The 19830-nt window shown below is 37.7% G+C and overlaps 1 protein-coding gene across 1 annotated transcript in view; it reads right to left on the bottom strand.

Annotated features, from left to right (window-relative positions):
* The window catches only part of Lk6 (Lk6 kinase), a 47273-nt gene that overhangs the window by 16208 nt on the left and 11235 nt on the right, over window positions 1-19830 (bottom strand). The window contains exons 2-3 of the mRNA XM_065224851.1: window positions 15715-15900; window positions 15106-15617 (exon numbers count right to left, since the gene is read on the bottom strand). Of these exons, the coding sequence (XP_065080923.1) occupies window positions 15106-15617; window positions 15715-15900 (698 nt within the window). The remainder of the gene's footprint in view (window positions 1-15105; window positions 15618-15714; window positions 15901-19830) is intronic.

A 19830-nucleotide genomic window follows, 5' to 3' on the forward strand; every position in this document is an offset into this window, starting at 1 on the left:
GATTTATAGTACTTATATAGTATTCAAGAAAAAAATGTCGAAATAAGTATGACGCGTTGTTTTCAATGTAAATAAGAAATGCAGAAAAACAACATAACATTATTTTCATTTTCTGCACTCGTGTGCGAAGATCTTGTGACTCAAGTGCCTTTTTCCTACGTCTACAATGATGTTGTGATTTTATCTAGAAAAGAAATAGAAAATATCGACCAAAATAACAGGGAAAAAAAATTAGATAGACGTCAGCAAAGCAAACGTGAACAAGCAAAGCAGTGTGGCAGGCAATGAGGGTGGCAACTTCTTCTAAATTTCAAAATTATAGCATTTTTACCGAAATCCCGCCTTAGCTCATACGGGAAAGTTCTTATACTTATACTGCCGCTATACACAAAACTGTCCCATATTCTTTAGAGTCCTTATGGTCTGTGGTAATTTTATGCTTATAAGGGAATGAAAATGTTTAAATTAAATACCTCAAAATGTTGTACACTGCTTTAAGAAAAACACGTCAAACTTACGTGACAACATTTCGATAGTTTTCGTATATCTAAAATATCATGTAAAAAATATATGAAACACTTGTGATCCTTCGCGAGCGTTTTGCATGCTCTTAATATGGTGTTCATTGAGTGCGTTCTCTGGCAAACAATGCATGAATCTGTACATTGAATGCCAAGTAAAACGATACTCTATACTAAGCAAAGTCGAGTAAATGTTACACCCGAAAGATATTCTAAACCAGACGAATCGAACCATAGGTGTCGAAGAAAAAGTACCGACTCCGACTCCCTAATTTACCGACCTAATTTGATCTAAGCCAACACAAATGTTATCAAATTTGTATGGAATTTCTTATTTTTTTTTCTAAGCTATAGTATTTTACTCGCATCTGTGATTAACAACTGAATTTCGAATTTATAAGTGCCCAATTTCATTGCAAAAGTTTGTAAGCGATTTTTTTTAGAAGTGACTCGGATAATTTCAAATCAGAGGAGTCGGAGTCAATCTATTTTCATCCGATTCCGCAACGATTCCCCCGTGTAAAAAAGACCTGAGTGTATTTCGTTTACTACTTGCAAACTTCTTCAGTGTCTAGTCATAGTCTCGATAGTCTAGTAAACGAAATATGTATCTGATGCAGATTTTTTTAAAAGTGAAAGTAATACAATAATATGAGAATTAAAAGGAAAAAGTAATAAGGTAAAGGTTTATTTTTGCAAATATTCAAAGTTGCTGAAGTAGGAGAAGCATTCACGCTGTCAAAGATTCAAGAAACAAGAAAAAAATTCATATTAGACATTCCATTTCCATTACGCAGTAAGCTTCATCTCGGATTAACTTTAAACACTGGCACTGATTGGATGATCTACCATTTGTTTGTTTAGGATCATATTGATGAACACACACATCGACATCATAGCAGCCCAATCGTTATCGGGATTTAATCCGAGGATCTGACGATTTTAAACAACTGTTTTGGGCTTCGTGGCCGTGCGAATCGTAATAAGTCGTTTAGACGTACTATATTGTGTGTGCTACGAAATGAGGGTTTGAATCCCACTCCCACTAACCTATCAGAAAACTGAGTTGATAACATTCTGTCACATAAGCTACCAGCAGTAATGTGACCAACAAATTTGAAAATTCGACAGCGCTTTCGTGTATCGTAGCTACAGATTTAACTATATTGAGTTCACTCGAAATGAAGACTACGTATTTTAAATTGAAATCACGTCAATGGTTTTTTTTTTCAAGGAAATTCTGCAGTGAAGCAGCGATCAACAAAGTCAGTAAAGATGTGCCAGGTAAGGCAAAGACAGCAACAGATTTACATTATAATGCAAATTTACTGCCTCTTCTTACTATCGTTATATATGTTAATTCAAATCCTATTCTATCGATTACATAAAAAAAGCCATGCCTCGTGAATTTGATTAAAAGTTACTACTTAACAAATGAGCAGTTTGTTTGATCAACTGTGCATTCCAAGCATGTCTTGGTCTTCGACAATTGTTGGATATTTTTCTAAAGCTAGCTCACGACGAAACTCAAAAGGAATGTCGATCTGAATACAGTATTTCCGGGGCTGTTACTGAAATTGAGTTAAAAATAGTATTTCATTTGTCCATCAACAGTCACTGCTCAAAAATATATTATGAGCAAATTGGTAAACTGCGAAATTCATATGAATAGCCCAATTTTTGGACGACTTGATTTGGCAACATTTGATATTTTTTGTTAAGTGATCTATTCAACGAGCCGAAAAATAAAGTTTTAACAACAGAAGACTACATCTCACCATCCTGTCTTACAAACACCTGCAAATACCACGTTCACCAGGGTGGCAAGTGAATTTCTGATTTTAAATTACTGTTTCCCGGTTTTCCTGGTTTCTTCTATAAACATTCCTGGTTTATGAACAAAGCTTTAATTCTATCAGTTTTGCGGATTTCCTATAATTATTCTACGTGAGAGTGGTGGCCATTAAAATAGGACAATAGGTCGCAACTTTGGCATGTTGCAACTATGTTTTGCTATGATAAATTGAGCTGAAATTTTGACACAGAACTACAAATATGCTGAGTTTTGCGTGTACGTAATATAAAATTATTAGAAGCGCTTGCCGGAAATTAACGGGCTGGTTGAAAATGGCCAATTAAATAGCACATTTATAAATCGATACAACAACTCCTTATACCTCCACATACCAAATTTGGTTCCATTAGCTTGATTAGTTCTCGAGTTATGCAGAAATTTTTGTTTCATTTGTATGGGAGCCCCCACTTACAGAGGGGGGACGGGTATCTAACCATCATAAGAACCTTTCCCGGCTCCAAAAACCCCTGCATACCAATTTTCACGCCGATCGGTTCAGTAGTCTCCGAGTCTATAAGGGTTAGACAGACAGACAGAAATTCATTTTATATAGGTATGTATAGATACACTGCCGGTAATCGCAAGTCAGTCCCATCTGCATTTTTATCAATTATGAGTTAGCATCATTTATCATTCTGTTTTTTGAGATGTGCTATTGAAAAAAGGTGGTTTGTTCAAGAAAAATGAAAAACAATACCAAGTCAAATTGTCCCACAGCGAAATGTAACCGCAAGTCAGTCCCATTAGAAAACAACATGTTAGAAATGATAGACAGCACATCACATCATGAGATTTGTCTCAAGATAGATTTTGTCCACTTCCCCTAGGGTATCTGATGTAGCCAATATAGTTCTTACGATACTCAGTTTGGCCGCCAATGGATATGGCTTTGAATTCTCATGTGATTTGATGTATCGCTTGAAGGATTTTGATTTAAATAGGATTTACCACTTCCCCGGGGATACCCGGAACATGTTCGGGTGTGGCCTACATGGTGCTGGTCACTCATTATGACTCTTATTGATCTTATTTTTGAATTCTCATGTGAATTGATTTATCTTATGGTGGGTTTGGCACGTTTATGAAAAGCTCTGGTCTGATGAAGAACCATACTCACCGGAATATGTTCCGGCCATTGCTCTGGAACCAGCGGAACAAATCCAGAAACATTCAATAACGTTCTATCGAACCATGGTATCTTTCTACTGTTCAATACTGTGCTAAACTAATGCAGCATCATCATGGAATTGTAACTGACTTGCGGATATTTTTCTCATTGACGTTAAATGTAATCGCAAGTCAGGCCCACTCAGATTTTGGCCATAATATAAAAATTTCACGATGTTTTTCCAATATGTTTGGGTAACCATGGATGCATTTTATCACATTGCACGGTTATTTTTAAATTTATCCCTCCAAAATAAGTGTCAAATCAGAAAACTTGTAAAATCTTTGAACGCCGTTTTTCATTTCCAGTTTTTTACAGATGGGACTGACTTGCGATTATGGGCAGGACAGGTATATTATTTTGCACGCATCACACATAAATAGTAACGTCATCATTTCAACCCGACATGCATCTGTAAATTATTATTTTCCTGGTTTTGCTTAGAAATTCCCGGTTTTTTCCTGGTTCACTTGCCACCCTGAGTTCACACTTGAGTTGAGAATGAAGCACGGTGATGATGGAAAGATAACATAAGGGGCTGTCCATATAACACGTGGACAGTTTAGAGGCGAGTGTTCAAGGTTCATACAAATTGTTTATGGATAATTGTTCACGCAGCGAGAGGTGAGTCTAAAACTATTCAAAAACAGTATACGTGGTTAATGGACAACCCCTAAGCCCTATTCAGTTTGGCTAAAGAGTTTAAAAGCGTGTTCCTAGGGTGGAACGCCGATATTAAGTTCAGCGAAGATATATCTAGCATCTATTGAGGCGTCTTCATGTTGATTTGCATTGTTAATTTAGTATCTATTTCCGTTTTTAAATTTGCTTACATAATGAATATAACCAAGGCTTAGAACTTTAGTAAGCATCATGAGAAACTTTGCTTGAAATCATCTCAAAAACAAGTTTTGTTGAACTATTTCAAAAGTGACAATTTCGATCAATTAGAATCGCAAAAATAAATATTGAAGATTCACTTGAAGCGCTTTTGCTATATACATGCAAATCATGCTTCGCAACATGCCCGTCTCCTATCGCTATTTACACGCAAGAGATGCCATTCTGCTTTCGCCTTTTGTCGACAACGATGGCAAAGTCCGAAAAACACCCTCTGAAACGCATATATCGCCTGTGTTCACCGCTACCGCCGTCGTCGTCGTGCATGAAGGTGAAAGTTTTGCGATGTTGTACATTCATTCTAGCCAAGCCAGTCGATTAAGCAGACAGACACCAGAGCTCGTGCAGAAGCACGTTTTTCTACATGTTCCTATAAAGTCAGCGCGAGTGCCTCTCGAATGGGCTCCATTTTCGTTTTAATTTTATTACATACTTGCATATCAATATACAACACATGTCGGACCCTGTGTGCTCAAAAAACCGGTAGCCGCTTGGAACCGGCTCTAATGGTATAATTGCAAATCCCCTTTACGAACTGCACCGGGCGTAATAACCTATGGAATCAGTACTTTTTACTTCAATGCTACAGTTTTCGAGAGTATGTTTAGAGAGATGTTTTTTCGTATTATCAGGGTGTAAATATGATTGTATTAGAAAGGTGTTTTCGAGTAGTGCAAGCTACTGATACGTCGAAGACCAAATTCAGCTTCAGCTGAACAAATACCCCATATGATAGAATACTTAAAAAGCAATATGTATTGATACACTTCTTTTTCCTGGCTTTGACGAGTTTACACTAGATCTGTGCGCCGCCGCCGATGATTTTAAGTCGGCGCGCCGACGTGATATTTTTTGACACGTCTTAATTTTTTATACGCCGACGATGTAAATGCTTTTCAGTAACAGTATTTCTCGCAAACTATACCAAATTGGAAAATAAAACAAGCATTTTAAACATTAAGACGCATACACAATATCTTTCATTTTGGCATTTTTGATGTCCCTACACTGAAAAAAGTTTTCACATAGTTTCTATTAGGAACGAACATAATATTTTTTTCAATAACAAAATTAATGATGTTTATTTGAATATCACATAACAGTCATCATGTAGCTTTCATTGCACACATAAGGTTCATGTAATTTAGTGGAACAATGTCGAATTATGGGATCACATGAAAGTTATCCACAGGGATATTTTCCACTGGTTATGTGATTTATTTTATGAGTGTAAGACCATAATGGTTATGATCAAACACGTTCCCGGATACCCCAGTATTCATGGTCTCGCGACCAAAGACACTATTGTATGTTATATTTTTTCTTGAAAATTTTGGCTTTTTTCAACAACATATCCCAAATCAGCGATACATACTTATGCGTGTCTGAGCTACAATTTGAATTTCATGAAATTTTGCAGAATACACTAATTTTCTACATCATAAGTCATAAGTTCCTCCGGATGAACAGTCTGAAATTTATCAAATTCCCTGCAAGGATAGTCCTTATTCGGTCGATATCGGATAAACGCGCCGCAAAATAAAAGTCCACCTAAAGGAGCATAAGCATGCTGTAAACGAATTCCAATGAATCAGCTGTTGCGGTACACACATTACATTACACTATACATTGACTGGAACGCTACAAAACCCAGCAAACCCGTTAGAAAAACTTCACATCTTAACGCCTGGGAATCATTATTTATCACCAATACTGCTGAACCATTGATGAATGATATTTGGGTTATTTTCGGAATTAGTGAGTGTGCAAGTCTGTGGTTGGGAAAATCGACGTTGCTGATTTCAGGAAGTATTGTTATAATACTATAATACTATATAATACTATTTTGCTTTAACATCGCTTTACAAAGCAAATGAAGTGATTTACAATATTGCTGTCTTTAGAAAAGTTGTGTATTTTGATGATATTGAAATTTTTGTACAACATGTCGAATCGATTAGTGAAGATTTTTAATGCCCTAAGTTCAAAAACTGATTTTAAGATAGTCCTGACAAAAATCCATTTATATCTCGCTAGACTTATGACGTAGAAACCTGGTGTCTTCAGCAAAGTTTCATGCAATTCATAGTTCTACAAATTTGCGGAAGACATAAACATATTATCTTGTGATTACAAAAAGTTGGGTTTTATAAAAAAAAGTGTGTGGATATTTCAGAAGATACAGAAAAACATTTCAAGAAACTTCTTCGAAGGCACCAAAACGCTAAAATGTCTAAAAAAGCGTGAAAAGGGTTTAACCGTCTTTTTTCAAAATGGTCTCACTGTGCAATGGCAGACAATTGTGCGTGCTTTGGTTTCACAAAGTCGTGGTCAACTGCAATGCGTCGCCCTAGAGTAAACAATTCCGAAGGCTTGGCAAAATGTGACAGTTTGGGTAAATTTTGCTTTGCCGATATCACTGAAATTGAATGTTTCACCCAGATGTTTGCCGAAGGCTCGGCTGTTGAATTCTCGGCTCTTTTTTTGCCAGACTCGGCGAAAAAAATCGAAGTGTGATGATGGATGGTCCACAATTTAATGTAATTTTCAAAAATATTAAGCATATGTATTACTTTGAGTTCTTCATGCTGGGCCGAAGGTTGGATTGGTGATATATTGAACTTAGTCCAATAACCTGTTAGCAACACTAAGGGGCTGTTCATAGACTACGTAGATTGTTTTTGAGAGGTTTTAGACCCCTCTCCCCCCTGCATAGACAATAATCTATAAAAAAAAATTGATTTTTTATCGACCTTAGAAGAACGCAACCCCCCCTCTTTTTTTTTCATAAAACAGCTGCGACCAGCAATTTAATCTGTTGTAGTACCTTCTGTGTCCTTAGTTTAGTACATGTCGTGTTACTCCACTGATACAGTTGTTTACCTCACAGATACAGTTGTCATTTGTGGTTGCACCGCAAGGAACCGTCTATTTATACACTTCGTCCCTTTGTCAGTTAAAATTGGATTCATTAAAAACAAAATCAAGAAATGACATCGAAATTGACCATTAGGGTGGGTCAAGTTTATTTCGTGGATCACAACCCTATGTTCCCCACTACTCTTTCGATGCGTATTGAGGACCGCTTTTGCAAAATATGAGCGAATTTGAATAAGATCTGGATTTGCGGGAGAATTTTTAATTTTGTATGGGAAAATGTATGGAAAATGACATGGAACTATTAATTTTCTTTCCAAAAATTGCAATGCAGAACAACTTTGTCAAAGACCGCCAATCGTTTTAACTTCTGAGAAAACGGAAATTAATTACTTAATTACGTGTGTGTAACCAGTTGTCAAATTTGTTATGTATTAGTAAAGATGACTCGATATGTGCTAACGTTTCCGATGATTATTTAGAAAAAAAAAAAAATCAATGTACATCGCAAAATATTAATGTTTGTTGTCAAACCCACGGTATGAGGTGCTGCGCGGAATTAGGGTAGGTCACGGTACCATACAGCATACAGCTGCAATGAACAAGGAAGAGCGAAAACGTGTGCAGAAACAAACTACGCAGCGAGCGAACGCCAGACGTTAGGAATGCCTATCGATCTGCCAATAAACAGTCCAGATAGGTAATTAGAAAGCTTGTAGCAGTAGTAATACATAGGTGTGGCCGTGGTCTAAAGTGTTAAATCTGGGACTTTGTTGATGTGGCCCGGATGAAAGGTGATATGGACGACCGAGGAAGTATTATAAGTAGATCAGTTTTGCGTTTCCTAGGGCAAAATAAAACCCGAATCCCATAAGTCCGTGAGTGCAACATTACACTCTTGAAGCATGCGATTAGATAAGCGCGAAAGAGAGTTCGAAAGACGTTCACTATCGTGTGGTTGTATATGCATGGTATTGTACTCATTTGTGGTAAACAAACCAGCACTTGTAAGTGCGCAAATTAGCGGTAGTGGAAGTCGTTTTTCATACATTTTTCTACCTCTGTTCGGGACCTAACACCACTGCGACTAGTAATCTGATCTATTGTAGTAGGGGTAAGGGATGTAATGTCGACCTAAATGCTCCTAATTTGGGCCCATACATAAATTCAGCAATCGACTAAATTTTCAATAGCGACCAATATCCATTAGTACCGTCTCAATGACGCGTTCATCTAGATAAAATTGATAAATAGCAGATTTTTAGCGATGGACCCAATCTTAGATCCATAAGCCAACATTAGAGTCATTACCCCTATATCCCGTGTCCTTAGTTAAGTGCATGTCGTATTACTCCATCATTATTGAGAAATGATGAAGTATTCGATTTTTTTGACAGTTGTCATTCTTGCATTTATCGCAAGGTTTCGACTCTAATTGAAAGGTCTCGCTATGTATACCCTTCGGAGTGTTGAAACACCCTCCAAAGCGCACCTTTGTCAGTCAAAATTGGATTCCTTAGCAACAAAATTAAGGAATGACACCGATAATGACCATGCATCAGAACCCTAGTCTTAGCCACTTCAACCTAGGGAAAGGCGAATAGAAGACTAAGAATCACATAGATGAAGACTAACTAACTCATTTGTTCCTTTTTCTTGTTTTAAGATCATCCTCGGTGGACAAAGCCGAGTCTTGCCACTAAAAAGTAACAAGGACTAAGATGTGTTCCTTTGATTACTGAAAAATCCTGTTCCCCTAGTTTCAAGTAGTCAGGACTAGGAATCAGTGGTAGATCTTACATCCCGTAACGTACCACGAAAAGGTGATCTACCCACGTTACGGGGCTTACCATACCATACATAATAGGTGTCCAAACTTTGAGCTGCTAGATCTGAATCGACCTAGCAGTAATTCTCGACGTTTTATGTCCAAATAAATAGGCTAAAAATATGCCTGTTCGCAGGGATGGAAAATCATTTACATTCATTTCGAGCATTCATTTACATTCATTTGCCTCTAACTTTTTTCATCAACAGAATACCGTAAAATGATGTAGGAAGCTTTTGTAGCTTTTGATATTAACAACAACTTATGTTATTAATTAAAATCTAAATCTCGTATGCATGATGAAATAGAGCTGGCAGAACATGTTATTGTTTTTCAGTGAATGCAATTTACATTCACTGAAAAACAATGGTGGGTTCTTATCGCTCTGATTCATCATGAATAAGAGATACAGATTTGAGTTGTATGCAAAAAATGTAGCTTATATCAAAGCCTACAAAAGCTTCAGACACTATTTTACGGAATTCTATTGATGAAAAAGTTAGAGGCAAATGAATGTAAATGAATGCACGAAATGAATGTAAATGATTTTCCATCCCTGCCTGTTCGTTACAATGGAAGCATAATTCTCCTGATGTTTTGATAATGAAAAAGACGCATTATGTTTTAAACACAGTTTTATTTGTTTTTGTTAATAATAATCGATCATTAGTACACTTACTGCACTATTATCTTGAAAATTGTCTGTCAAATAAATTCGTTTTTCGTACAGGCTTGAATAGTTAAATATTTTCAGTTCAATTGGTTGTTACCAAGATTGGGCCCATCGCTAAAAATCTGCTATTTATCAATTTTATCTAGATGAACGCGTCATTGGGACGGTACTAATGGATATTTTTCGTCGCTATTGAAAAGAGCTGTTCAATATATATATGGTGTCTGCACGGATTGCATGAGTCGTACAAATACAATAATTCTGGTTTGATTCGGGATTAGGGCATGCTTTTGTTAACAAACAGATCAATCGCCGATTTCTCGCGGATAAAACCCAATCTCGAAAACAAACTATTCATAAATAGTAGAGGAACCATTCCTCTAGCTGATTATGTTGTTAGTTTGTTTACAAAAGCATGTGCACGAATCAGTCCGGAATTAAAATAGAAAACATGCCCTTGGAGTTTGGTAAATACTCCATTTTTAGAGACGTTACATTAATGCTGATAACATTGAATCAGCGCACTTTCAGGACATCAGTGTCAACGTGTTTGCCAATTCTAGATTTTGAATTGTTTTTATTCAACTTGATTGATTTTAAAGAAAATTAATGGATGTGTTTTATTTTGAAAAGTATCACGTCGTAGATAATTGAAAGTAATGTTCCCAACCTAGATATATTTAAACTTTAAATTTTCACAACTTCCTAGGGTGCGTTTACCTCACGATATAAGAATACGATACGTTACGCAGTTTTAGCAAAATTCTGGCTTCTTTACACATGTTAACATTCTTCCATAAAACATCGATTAGAAAGAGCTGTTTTGAAAGATTTCAATCGCCAAAATTGACACTCAAAGGACATCCATTTAAGAGCAAGCTGCTAGGGACTTGATAATTTAAGCTTTTACTGTAGTCTGAAACAACCCAGGAGATCCATCCCCAACCGAAGCAGGACGAATTCATCATTTTTGCATTTGAAGCACCGCGCGTCGCTGAAGAACAAACGTAATCAGAGGCGACTGTCCCTTATCTCTGACGACTACTAGAAAGAAAGATTCGTACAAGTCAGTGTGATGTTTTAAAATAAATCGCTGACCTCGTTTCGCTTCTTTCAAAAACAAAAACACTGTATCGCACCGCTTCTACCACCCCACATGGTCCGACGATCAGCCTGCTAGCAGTAGCAGTAAGGATGAGCACCGTAAAAAAGGGTGACTTGCAAATGCAATACTACATGCTTTTACTAGGAAAAGCATTTTAGTGAGCTTTGATTGAACAAATTGCTGTAGACGACCTAACTAACTGAATCTGTCTTTAACTGAAAGTCTCGTAAATAAAGATAAGCGACTGTCCATAAAAAAAACCTAGTGCATAATCGTTTTTGAACCGGTCATAGACACTCGGAAACCCTTGTTTTAAAACAGCCCACACTTACCAACCAAACAACCGTCTTTAGTTATCGTTATATTTTTATTTAAGTAACACAACTAGAGCATAGAGCCGGCGCCGGTGGTGTAGTGATAAGCGTGACTGCTTTCTAACACCCCGATGGGTCTGGGTTCAATCCCAGCCGAGGTCGGTGGGATTTTTCTGAGGCATAAAAATCTCTGGTCACGTCTTCCTTCGGAAGGGAAGTAAAGCCGTTGGTCCCGGCCCATGTGTGTTGAATGGGTGAGATATCCTACGCAGGTGTGGAAGCTGCCTTCCTGCACATTCGATTGCCGTCAATGGATGGCAATCGATGTCCGTCGGTGATTGGCACTAGATTGCGGAAAAGAGACCGACGTTAAATAAAGGAAAGAAGAACTAGAGCATAGTATTCTAGAATTTACATGAGAAACTGTTTACATCCTCTAAAAACCAAAAGCCAAATCAAACAGTGCTTGGAAATTTGGACTTCCCTGACTCGTTTTTTTTTTTTTGGAAATACACTGGAGTCGCTTTTTACGCGGGTGATACGTCCCGCGTAAAAAAAACCGCGTAAATTTCGGAATCCGCGTAAATTCCGAAATCCACGTAAAAAAAACCGCGTAAAAAAAGACCGTGTAAGAAAAAACCGCGTAAAAAGCGATATACCGCGTCAATTCTGAAATCCGCGTAAAAAAAAACCAACATCCGCGTAAAAAAAACTGCGTAAATTCCGGAATCCGCGTAAAAAAAAAACCACGTAAATTCCGAAATCCGCGTAAAAAAAACCGTGTAAAAAAAAACCGCGTAAAAAGCGACTCCAGTGTAAATGTGTTATTTCTTCATTGTTTCTGACATCAAACTCTTCCTGTAACAGTGTGAAACATGTATGTTTAAGTTCAAATTCTACACGAAACGCAAAACTTAAATGTCTTTACTACGAATACCATTATGGGCTGTCGACAAAACAAGAGGACATTTTTTTAGATTTTAAAATACACTTAAGTCTTTTTTTACAAGGTTTTTTTTACGCGGTTTTTTTACACGGTTTATAGCGATTTACACGGTACGTTTTTAATGATTTCTCGAAAACGATACAATCTATCGACTTGATTCCAATCACATTATCCGTTTCAAGCTAGAGGTAATCGAATGACATACTTAGAAAAAAATCACAATTTTTGATGTAAATACAGAAATTTTTTAAATATGTCTATATGGACCATAGCATGCTATAATTACAAATGGCAATAAAATCCGTTTTTTTTTTTTAAACATTTAAGCATGTGAAAAATCAAAATCTCGTAGGTTTTTTTTTACACGGTACGTATCCCCCGTGTAAAAAAAGACCTGAGTGTACACCCCCCCCCCTCATCTGCGTGGACAATACACCATACAAATATTAAAAAAAAATCTATAGAGCGTGCTCACTTGCAAACCCTCCTCACCCCTCTTCAAGGTCCACGTGATATATGGAGCACGTTTAAACGAAATTACTTTATGAGGAAAGAATAGAACATTACACTTAAACCATGAAAAAATCAATTCTAGCCCTCAAAATCATAAATGTTTGCAATGTTTGATTGTGTTAATATAAACAATCGATTCTCTTAATGCAGTAATAAAAATAGAATATCGATTAGGCGAAGCAATCATCACAGTTAGTCCCTTATAATTCTAATATGTTGATAGAAACAAACAAATTGTAATTGATTGAACTGTTGCAAACCACCCCTATTTGACGGTAGTACTAAAAAGTAAGTACTTACTGTTCGAGCACAAAAAACAACATCAGTATGAAGCGAGAATAGGCGTGATTTGTTTATCAGTTCGGTTGACGCTCACTCCCTTCCCTTCATTGGTGGCATCGTTTCACCACCGATCGACCCACAGTCCAGATCAGCGACCGCGTTAGAAAGCACGCTGCCGTATGAAATATGAAACTTAACAATAATAATTATTTGATAAAACAGAACTGGCAAAACACATCGTCGTGCAATCGGTCTGTGCGAGATACCGACGCATCCCACCTCGCTCGCAGCCTTCGTCCGTCGAAATTGCGCAGTTAGTTTTTTTTTTTCAATCGTCGACGACAACGGACGGCATCTGTGTCTCTGTGGTGTTATTATTTTGCAAATGGAAACAGATATAAAGCAACGAGAAAGAAAAAAAAATGTAGGTAGGTATATCATTCGTTCGTTCCTTCGTTCTGTGCCCTTATGTGGGTGGACGTGGCAAACAGGTAACAAAACATTTGTAATAAGAGGACCGCCAGGGAAGTCCAACCAGTAGGTATTGATTCAATGTTCGATATATTTCAGATGCAAAAAGATTCAAATAATGATCCCACATCAAAGAGAGAAGTCTCGCGTAACATTTGAAAAGCGCCAATTACCAAAATGTAAACAAACTGTTTTTTTGATACCATTTCATAGCATCGCTAAGTTTTGTTGATGGTTTCGATAATTTTAGGCTTTTGGGACATCTTTTGATCTAGCACTTTTTTCAAAAAATACAATTTTGCATCTCAAAACAACCTAAACCCTTCTGGGAAGTAAAAGGTTATATAAGCACTGCCTATTTAATAGTACCAAGATTGACAAACATGAGACGGATCGAAAAGTGGTGGATCACCAGTGCTACCGGCATTAGTCAAGATGAAGGCCTGGAGAATCTCGAAATAATAACGTTTCAAAAAGTTTATAACCAACCTAGCGAAAAACGTTCCACCAGCAACAGGGAGAAGAATAAAAAGTGAAACTATTGTGTTCTTATTCTTATAGCACATACCATTTACTCCTTTTGCTGGAATGATTATAGAAGCTGTTCAACCAGTTTTATTTGCGTTGCTTACAAGTGAGAGGAGAGAGACGTAAAAGGAGGCCGTGGCATCACTGCCCCCTAACTCAACCCCTCCGTGCTGTAAACATTATTTTCCTAGAACTTGGAGGCTGGTTTTCGTCTTGCCCATTAGTCAGAACAGCGTGCAAGTTTGCGTGATGTGAGCGAATCTTTTGCGCTCCTCACGAGCCTTGCGTTTTATAACAATAGTATTTATTGAAAGAATTGAAATTATTATAATGCGCACAGCCGATTCTATATATAATAATTGAGTAATTAAAATACTAACTTGTAGCAATGAATGCAGATGGTGGACGCATTTTGCCCCTTCCCCGCATTCCCTATTAATATATAATGTACCGGAGTCCGTGCTTGGTCCGGTAAACAGGTTATTTCTCCTCCCCACACTCAACATATGGTAATGTTTATGTAAATCGCTAGTCGATAATAATTGTTTACTTTTTATTTCTCACGCCTGGTGCTTCAAAGCGTTCCAAAGGTGTTTTGATGCTTGAATTTTGCTATTTCATTTAAGCTTTTTCGAGAGCTCGAATTGATAAAGTCAATGTTACATTTTTTAATAATTGCGTAAAAGGCAGGGTAAACGCACTTGGTGTCATGGTGTGAAATTCAGCAGATTGAGAACGGATAAACTCGAATGCGTCTGTGTCAATATTGTGGTAAGAAGATAACCCAAACAGATTGTACTGAATTATGATGAGATTGCCAGCTTCCATTTATATGCATACACAATAAACACAAAATATTGATTCTCATATATCGGTGCTGTTCTCTTTCACCACATTTGAAAGGGATCAAATAGTACATAAATGGTTCCAAATATGACATTTTAACAAGCTAGGTAAAGTTTTTTTTATTCAGAGTGCTTTCCCGTTTTGGCAACACATGATTTTTGTCTTCTTCTCTATCTTATATATCTCTGCAAGAAGCATAAATTGGTGAAGGAAATACATATCTGAATTCCATCCCCTCACTCAGATTAAACATTTAAGATAAAACAAATGCCACTTACCGGTGTCAACAGTTGCGGTGTGGCCGTTGGCGACGAGACGTTGGTGGTGAACTTGATTCCAGAACCGAGATCAAAATCACAGATCTTGATGGGGCAGAGCTTGTCCGGATACACGCACAAGATGTTCTCCGGCTTCAGATCTCGGTGGGCGATGCCTTTCTTGTGTAGAAAGTCCAGCCCGGATGCGATCTCCTTGATGATCTGCGCAGCGTCGTACTCGGAGAAGCAAACATTCTCCTGGATGCGAGTCAACAACGGTCCGCCATTTATCTTCTCAAACACTAGGTAAAATTTTTCCTCGTCTTCGAAAAATTCCAATAGCTGCAAGATATTTGGATGGCCCTGGCAATGGTGGAAGGTTTCAACTTCGCGAAATACGCGAGCCCGAGCGTGGCCAGGAATCTTGTCGATGATCTTCACCGCATACTCCAGCTCCGTGTAGATGTTGATGCACGTTTGCACCGAAGCATATGCGCCCTCGCCAAGCACCTCGCCAGTCAGTTTGTACAATTCTGCAATCGTGAAAAGTAAAGCGAAACAATAGATAGGAAGTTAGTTACTAGTTCCTATAGGATAATCCTAGGACCACACCGTCCTGACGTTTCTCACCTTGAAAACATGACGATTGCATCGATGAACTGGCTCGTTTCTTCCTGCGTCGTTTGCGCTTCATCTCCTCCTTGTGGCGATTGAAGTCGGCCTGGCGCTCCGCTTCGGTCATCAGACGTGCCTCGTTCGATTCATTTCCCGATATCTCCTCGCTGCTGTAGCGGGCCACCGCGGTGTTTCGCGAATCTATAATTACACAGAGAGGAACAGCGAGAAAAAGACAATCAGCCGGTGGAGGTAAGATAGATGCACATTCCACAATCGGTTTTTTTTTGGGGTCGAAATGTAGTTTTTCGCCTCACTTACGACGGTACATAACTGGGGTACTCTAACAACGCTGTAGCATATAATACTATAGGCGGTATACACACGGTGGTTACGAATAGCTTACGACCGATGAGTTAGTTTCACATAGTTCACAGTTCAAAAACCAATCTACAAAACTGGAACCAACATAAATCAAAGCTTCATTATGTGTTAAATAATTTGGATCGATTTTCTCAGGAATTTTTGATATGTACGCAGGGGCGTCCCGTAACGTCACTTTTTACCTGTGCACCAACTTTCAAAACCAGATTTAATGCCATATTCCAACTCGAATCGGTTGGAAAATACACTTAATCTTCTAGTTTACTCGATATCTATCCATTGCAAGTAATATTTTGGTGCACAGGTACATTGAGGTTGAGGAAACGCCACTGTATGTACGTATGGTCGGAATCTTGATTTTGATAGATTGCAGTTCGGTGCATTGCCTTAATAAAATCTCAAATCAAAGCATGAAGCTGAAAGCGATCCTATTTGAAATGTGCTATAATAAATTATAGGGTAAGGTGGGGCAAGATGGATCAGCTAGTAAATTTATTAATTTATTTGTTTGTCAATATGAACAGGTTAAATGCAGCCCCAAATATGATTTGGTTTTTCAAACCAATGAGCTTGTTGGTGTTGATAAACAAAAATATAAATAAATCAAGAAAATGATCTCGTCCCACCTTACTCCCACTGTTTCAATTACACTCCAGTATTTTTTACCCGTTTTTTTTACACGGTTGATGGCGCTAAGCCGCAATTCACACGGTACGTTTTTAATGATTTCTCGATAACGATACAACCAATCAGCTTGATTTGAATCACATTATCCGTTTCAAGTCATAGGTAATCGAAAATCATACTTTAAAAAAAAAATGCGCGTAAATACAGATTTTTTTTTTAAATATGTGGGAATCCAATTTTGACTGTCAAAGGAGTGCGCTTTTGGGGGCTCTCACTCTTTGAAGGGTATAAGTAGCGGGACCAGTCTTGTAAGCGGTCATCTTAGTCGACACATTTTCTGTGATAATCGACTGCCTTTGCTTCCGACACTTGCAAAGCAAGCTATCAAATTACAGTACCAAACTAAAATGTCATATGACAGGTTCTGTCATACGACACTGTCGCAGAAGACCGTCACTAATGTATATTTAGTTTTTCTCATAATAAGAGCTGCTGATGTTGTACTTGTGTGAATTCTGAAAATAGCAAGCAACGATGTCCTAGTAATAACATTTCTGATCAGAAATGCTTTAATTTACACCAAATTGAGGAATTAACACACATGTCATATGATAGTTATTTGATAATTTCCTTTTAAATTAATGCGATAAACAAACCTTATCCAATAAGCATTTTCATCTTTGGGATGCTTGCTTAGGGGGGCTCCTTTACCTCAGTCGGTAAAATCACAGCTATAAAGCCAGACCATACTGAAGGCGGCTGGGTGTGATTCCCGGGTTGGAACATTTCTCAACCTCCCTGGGCATAAAGTATGATTATACAGCTGTGTTCGATAAAATAGCAGCGCATGCCAATTTTAATACAAAATGGTCAATTTTGACATGATGTAATTTTGTTAATCAATTTTCAAATAAAAAACTGCTATTATTTTGAACAATGGTGCCTCACTTTCCGGCAGGTGCTTCCAAAAATTAAATATTTTGTAATCGTAAAATTGAACATATTTGTAGTTTTTTGGTGAACGTTTCAACTCAATTGATCATAAGTTAACAAAGTTACATCGTGTCAAAATTGACCATTTTGTATGAAAATCGGCATGCGCTGGTATTTTATCGAACAAAACTGTACATGCCACACAATTATACTAATGAAAAAATGAAACAGCCATAGAAAGCTCTCGTCAATTAACACCTGTGGAAGAGCTCAAAGAACAATAAGTTGAGAGCCGGCGTAAATTCCAAGAGGGGACGTTAAAGCCAAAGGAACGGCAATGCTTGCTTAATCGCCGATAAGCTTAGCTTAGCTAACCAGACTTTTAAGCATACTATGGTAGCCGGAGGAGCCACAGTGGAAGTAATTGAGGTGCTCGATGAAAAAGTGATGGCAATGGACGAGATGACCCCGAAGGCCGGAGAGAAAATGAAAGGAGAACAAGCGAGTGGAATCCAGGAGCAAAATCGACCGTTTTTGGACTACCGGACAGACGTGACGTACTTAGCTACAAAGGAGCTGTGGAAACAGCAACAATGCAGTGAACAAAGAAGAAAACTGTGGGCGCAGAAGAAAGTAAGCAGAAAGAAGTCGCCTACCGCGAAAAAATGAACGCAAACAGAAAACCTCAAATTTGTTTCGTCAAAAAAATCTCTGTATTAATCGACTCCTAGTTTTATAAACATTTGAACCTAAACAAATAAAGAATTGAAAAAAGAAGAAGAGACACATCAATCTACTAGGAGGTTAAATTAATACAACCACAGCAAACAACGTCTACACAAAGATGTAAATGGATTTTTACCGACCCTCTGGACCCCACTTCAATTCAGGGACGTGCCAACCTGGTGGGAGTTGAATTTTTATTGGTCAACTAGACCCAAAATTATCAAAATGCCTTTATTTGAATAATTTCTGCTCATCTTCAGTTAGATCAAAAGTGCTTGAGAAAAATGCCCGCACTTTCGCGGATTACCCGGAGTTGCGATAGTGAAGGTATGATCACAGACAGGCCGACATAACATGCTTAAGATGTTCATCGAAATTGTTTTTAACGGTAAATTTAAATATACACTACAGACATCTGTTGAGTGTATACGACATATAGCGGTAGGATTTACAATGATAAATGTTTAATGTGTTGTGTCTGTTTGTCTGTGATAACATTGAGGTAACGTTGGGATAAAATCAAAACATTGAGAAATATATCGCTTCACTTTCAGGAATACTTCACTTCGCAACCGATGAACCATTCTGACGGCTATATGAGTACCCAAGTAACCATTTAGTCGCAATATAGCTTGTATTTACTTAGGGGCTGTTTATAAACTACGGCCATTTTCTCACAAACCGAAACCTACATTCGCAAACCTAAACCACAATCGGGTAGAGGAGAAATTTTCCCTACCTGTTCATTATGTTGGTTTACTTTGGCATACTTCGGTTCGCGAGAAAATGGCCTTACAAGGTTTGTTTACAAAATGGAGTTGAGGCCTTTTCAATTGTTGGTCTTGAACTGTCTTCGTAGTGTATGAACAAGGTATGGAGGATACTATTGTAGAATGTTCCGAGGTTTCACGTTCTATGCTACAGAAACGGCAGATATAGCTCTGAACCCGACCAAGAACATCTGCTCTGCAGTTGCGGTGCATTACACAGGCGTAGATCTAAATTTCTTCGTATTGTTATCTTACAACCTAGTGGAATTTGGTCTGCTAATCCTGGAAAGGTAGTTGGTTTCATAAACCATATCATACCTGACTGGGAAAGGACGTGTCCAGGCAATTAGCTGTCCACTCATTAAATGGTGGTCAGCTTGCATGATACACACTTAGAAATTTTTACAGATATCTGTAAAATTTTACCGAAATCTCAACAGCTGAACGTTCGGTAAACAGTTTCGCAGATTTCCTGTAATTTTTCACAAATATCTGTGAATTTTTCGCAGATATCTGTAAATAATTACAGGAAAACTGTAAAATTGTTTACCGAAAGTTCAGCTGTTGAGATTTCGGTAAAATTTTACAGAAATCTGTAAAATAATCTTAGTGTGTACGAACAGTAAACAAGGGTACCACAAAAGTTCAAACAATAGACTTAGTGGTTCATATCCCAAAAAAAAAAAAAATT

The sequence above is a fragment of the Ochlerotatus camptorhynchus genome, unplaced genomic scaffold (genome assembly GCF_037179485.1).
Source record: "Ochlerotatus camptorhynchus isolate MF236.1 unplaced genomic scaffold, CSIRO-AGI_Acam_v1.1 ptg000216l, whole genome shotgun sequence".
NCBI lineage: Eukaryota > Metazoa > Arthropoda > Insecta > Diptera > Culicidae > Ochlerotatus > Ochlerotatus camptorhynchus.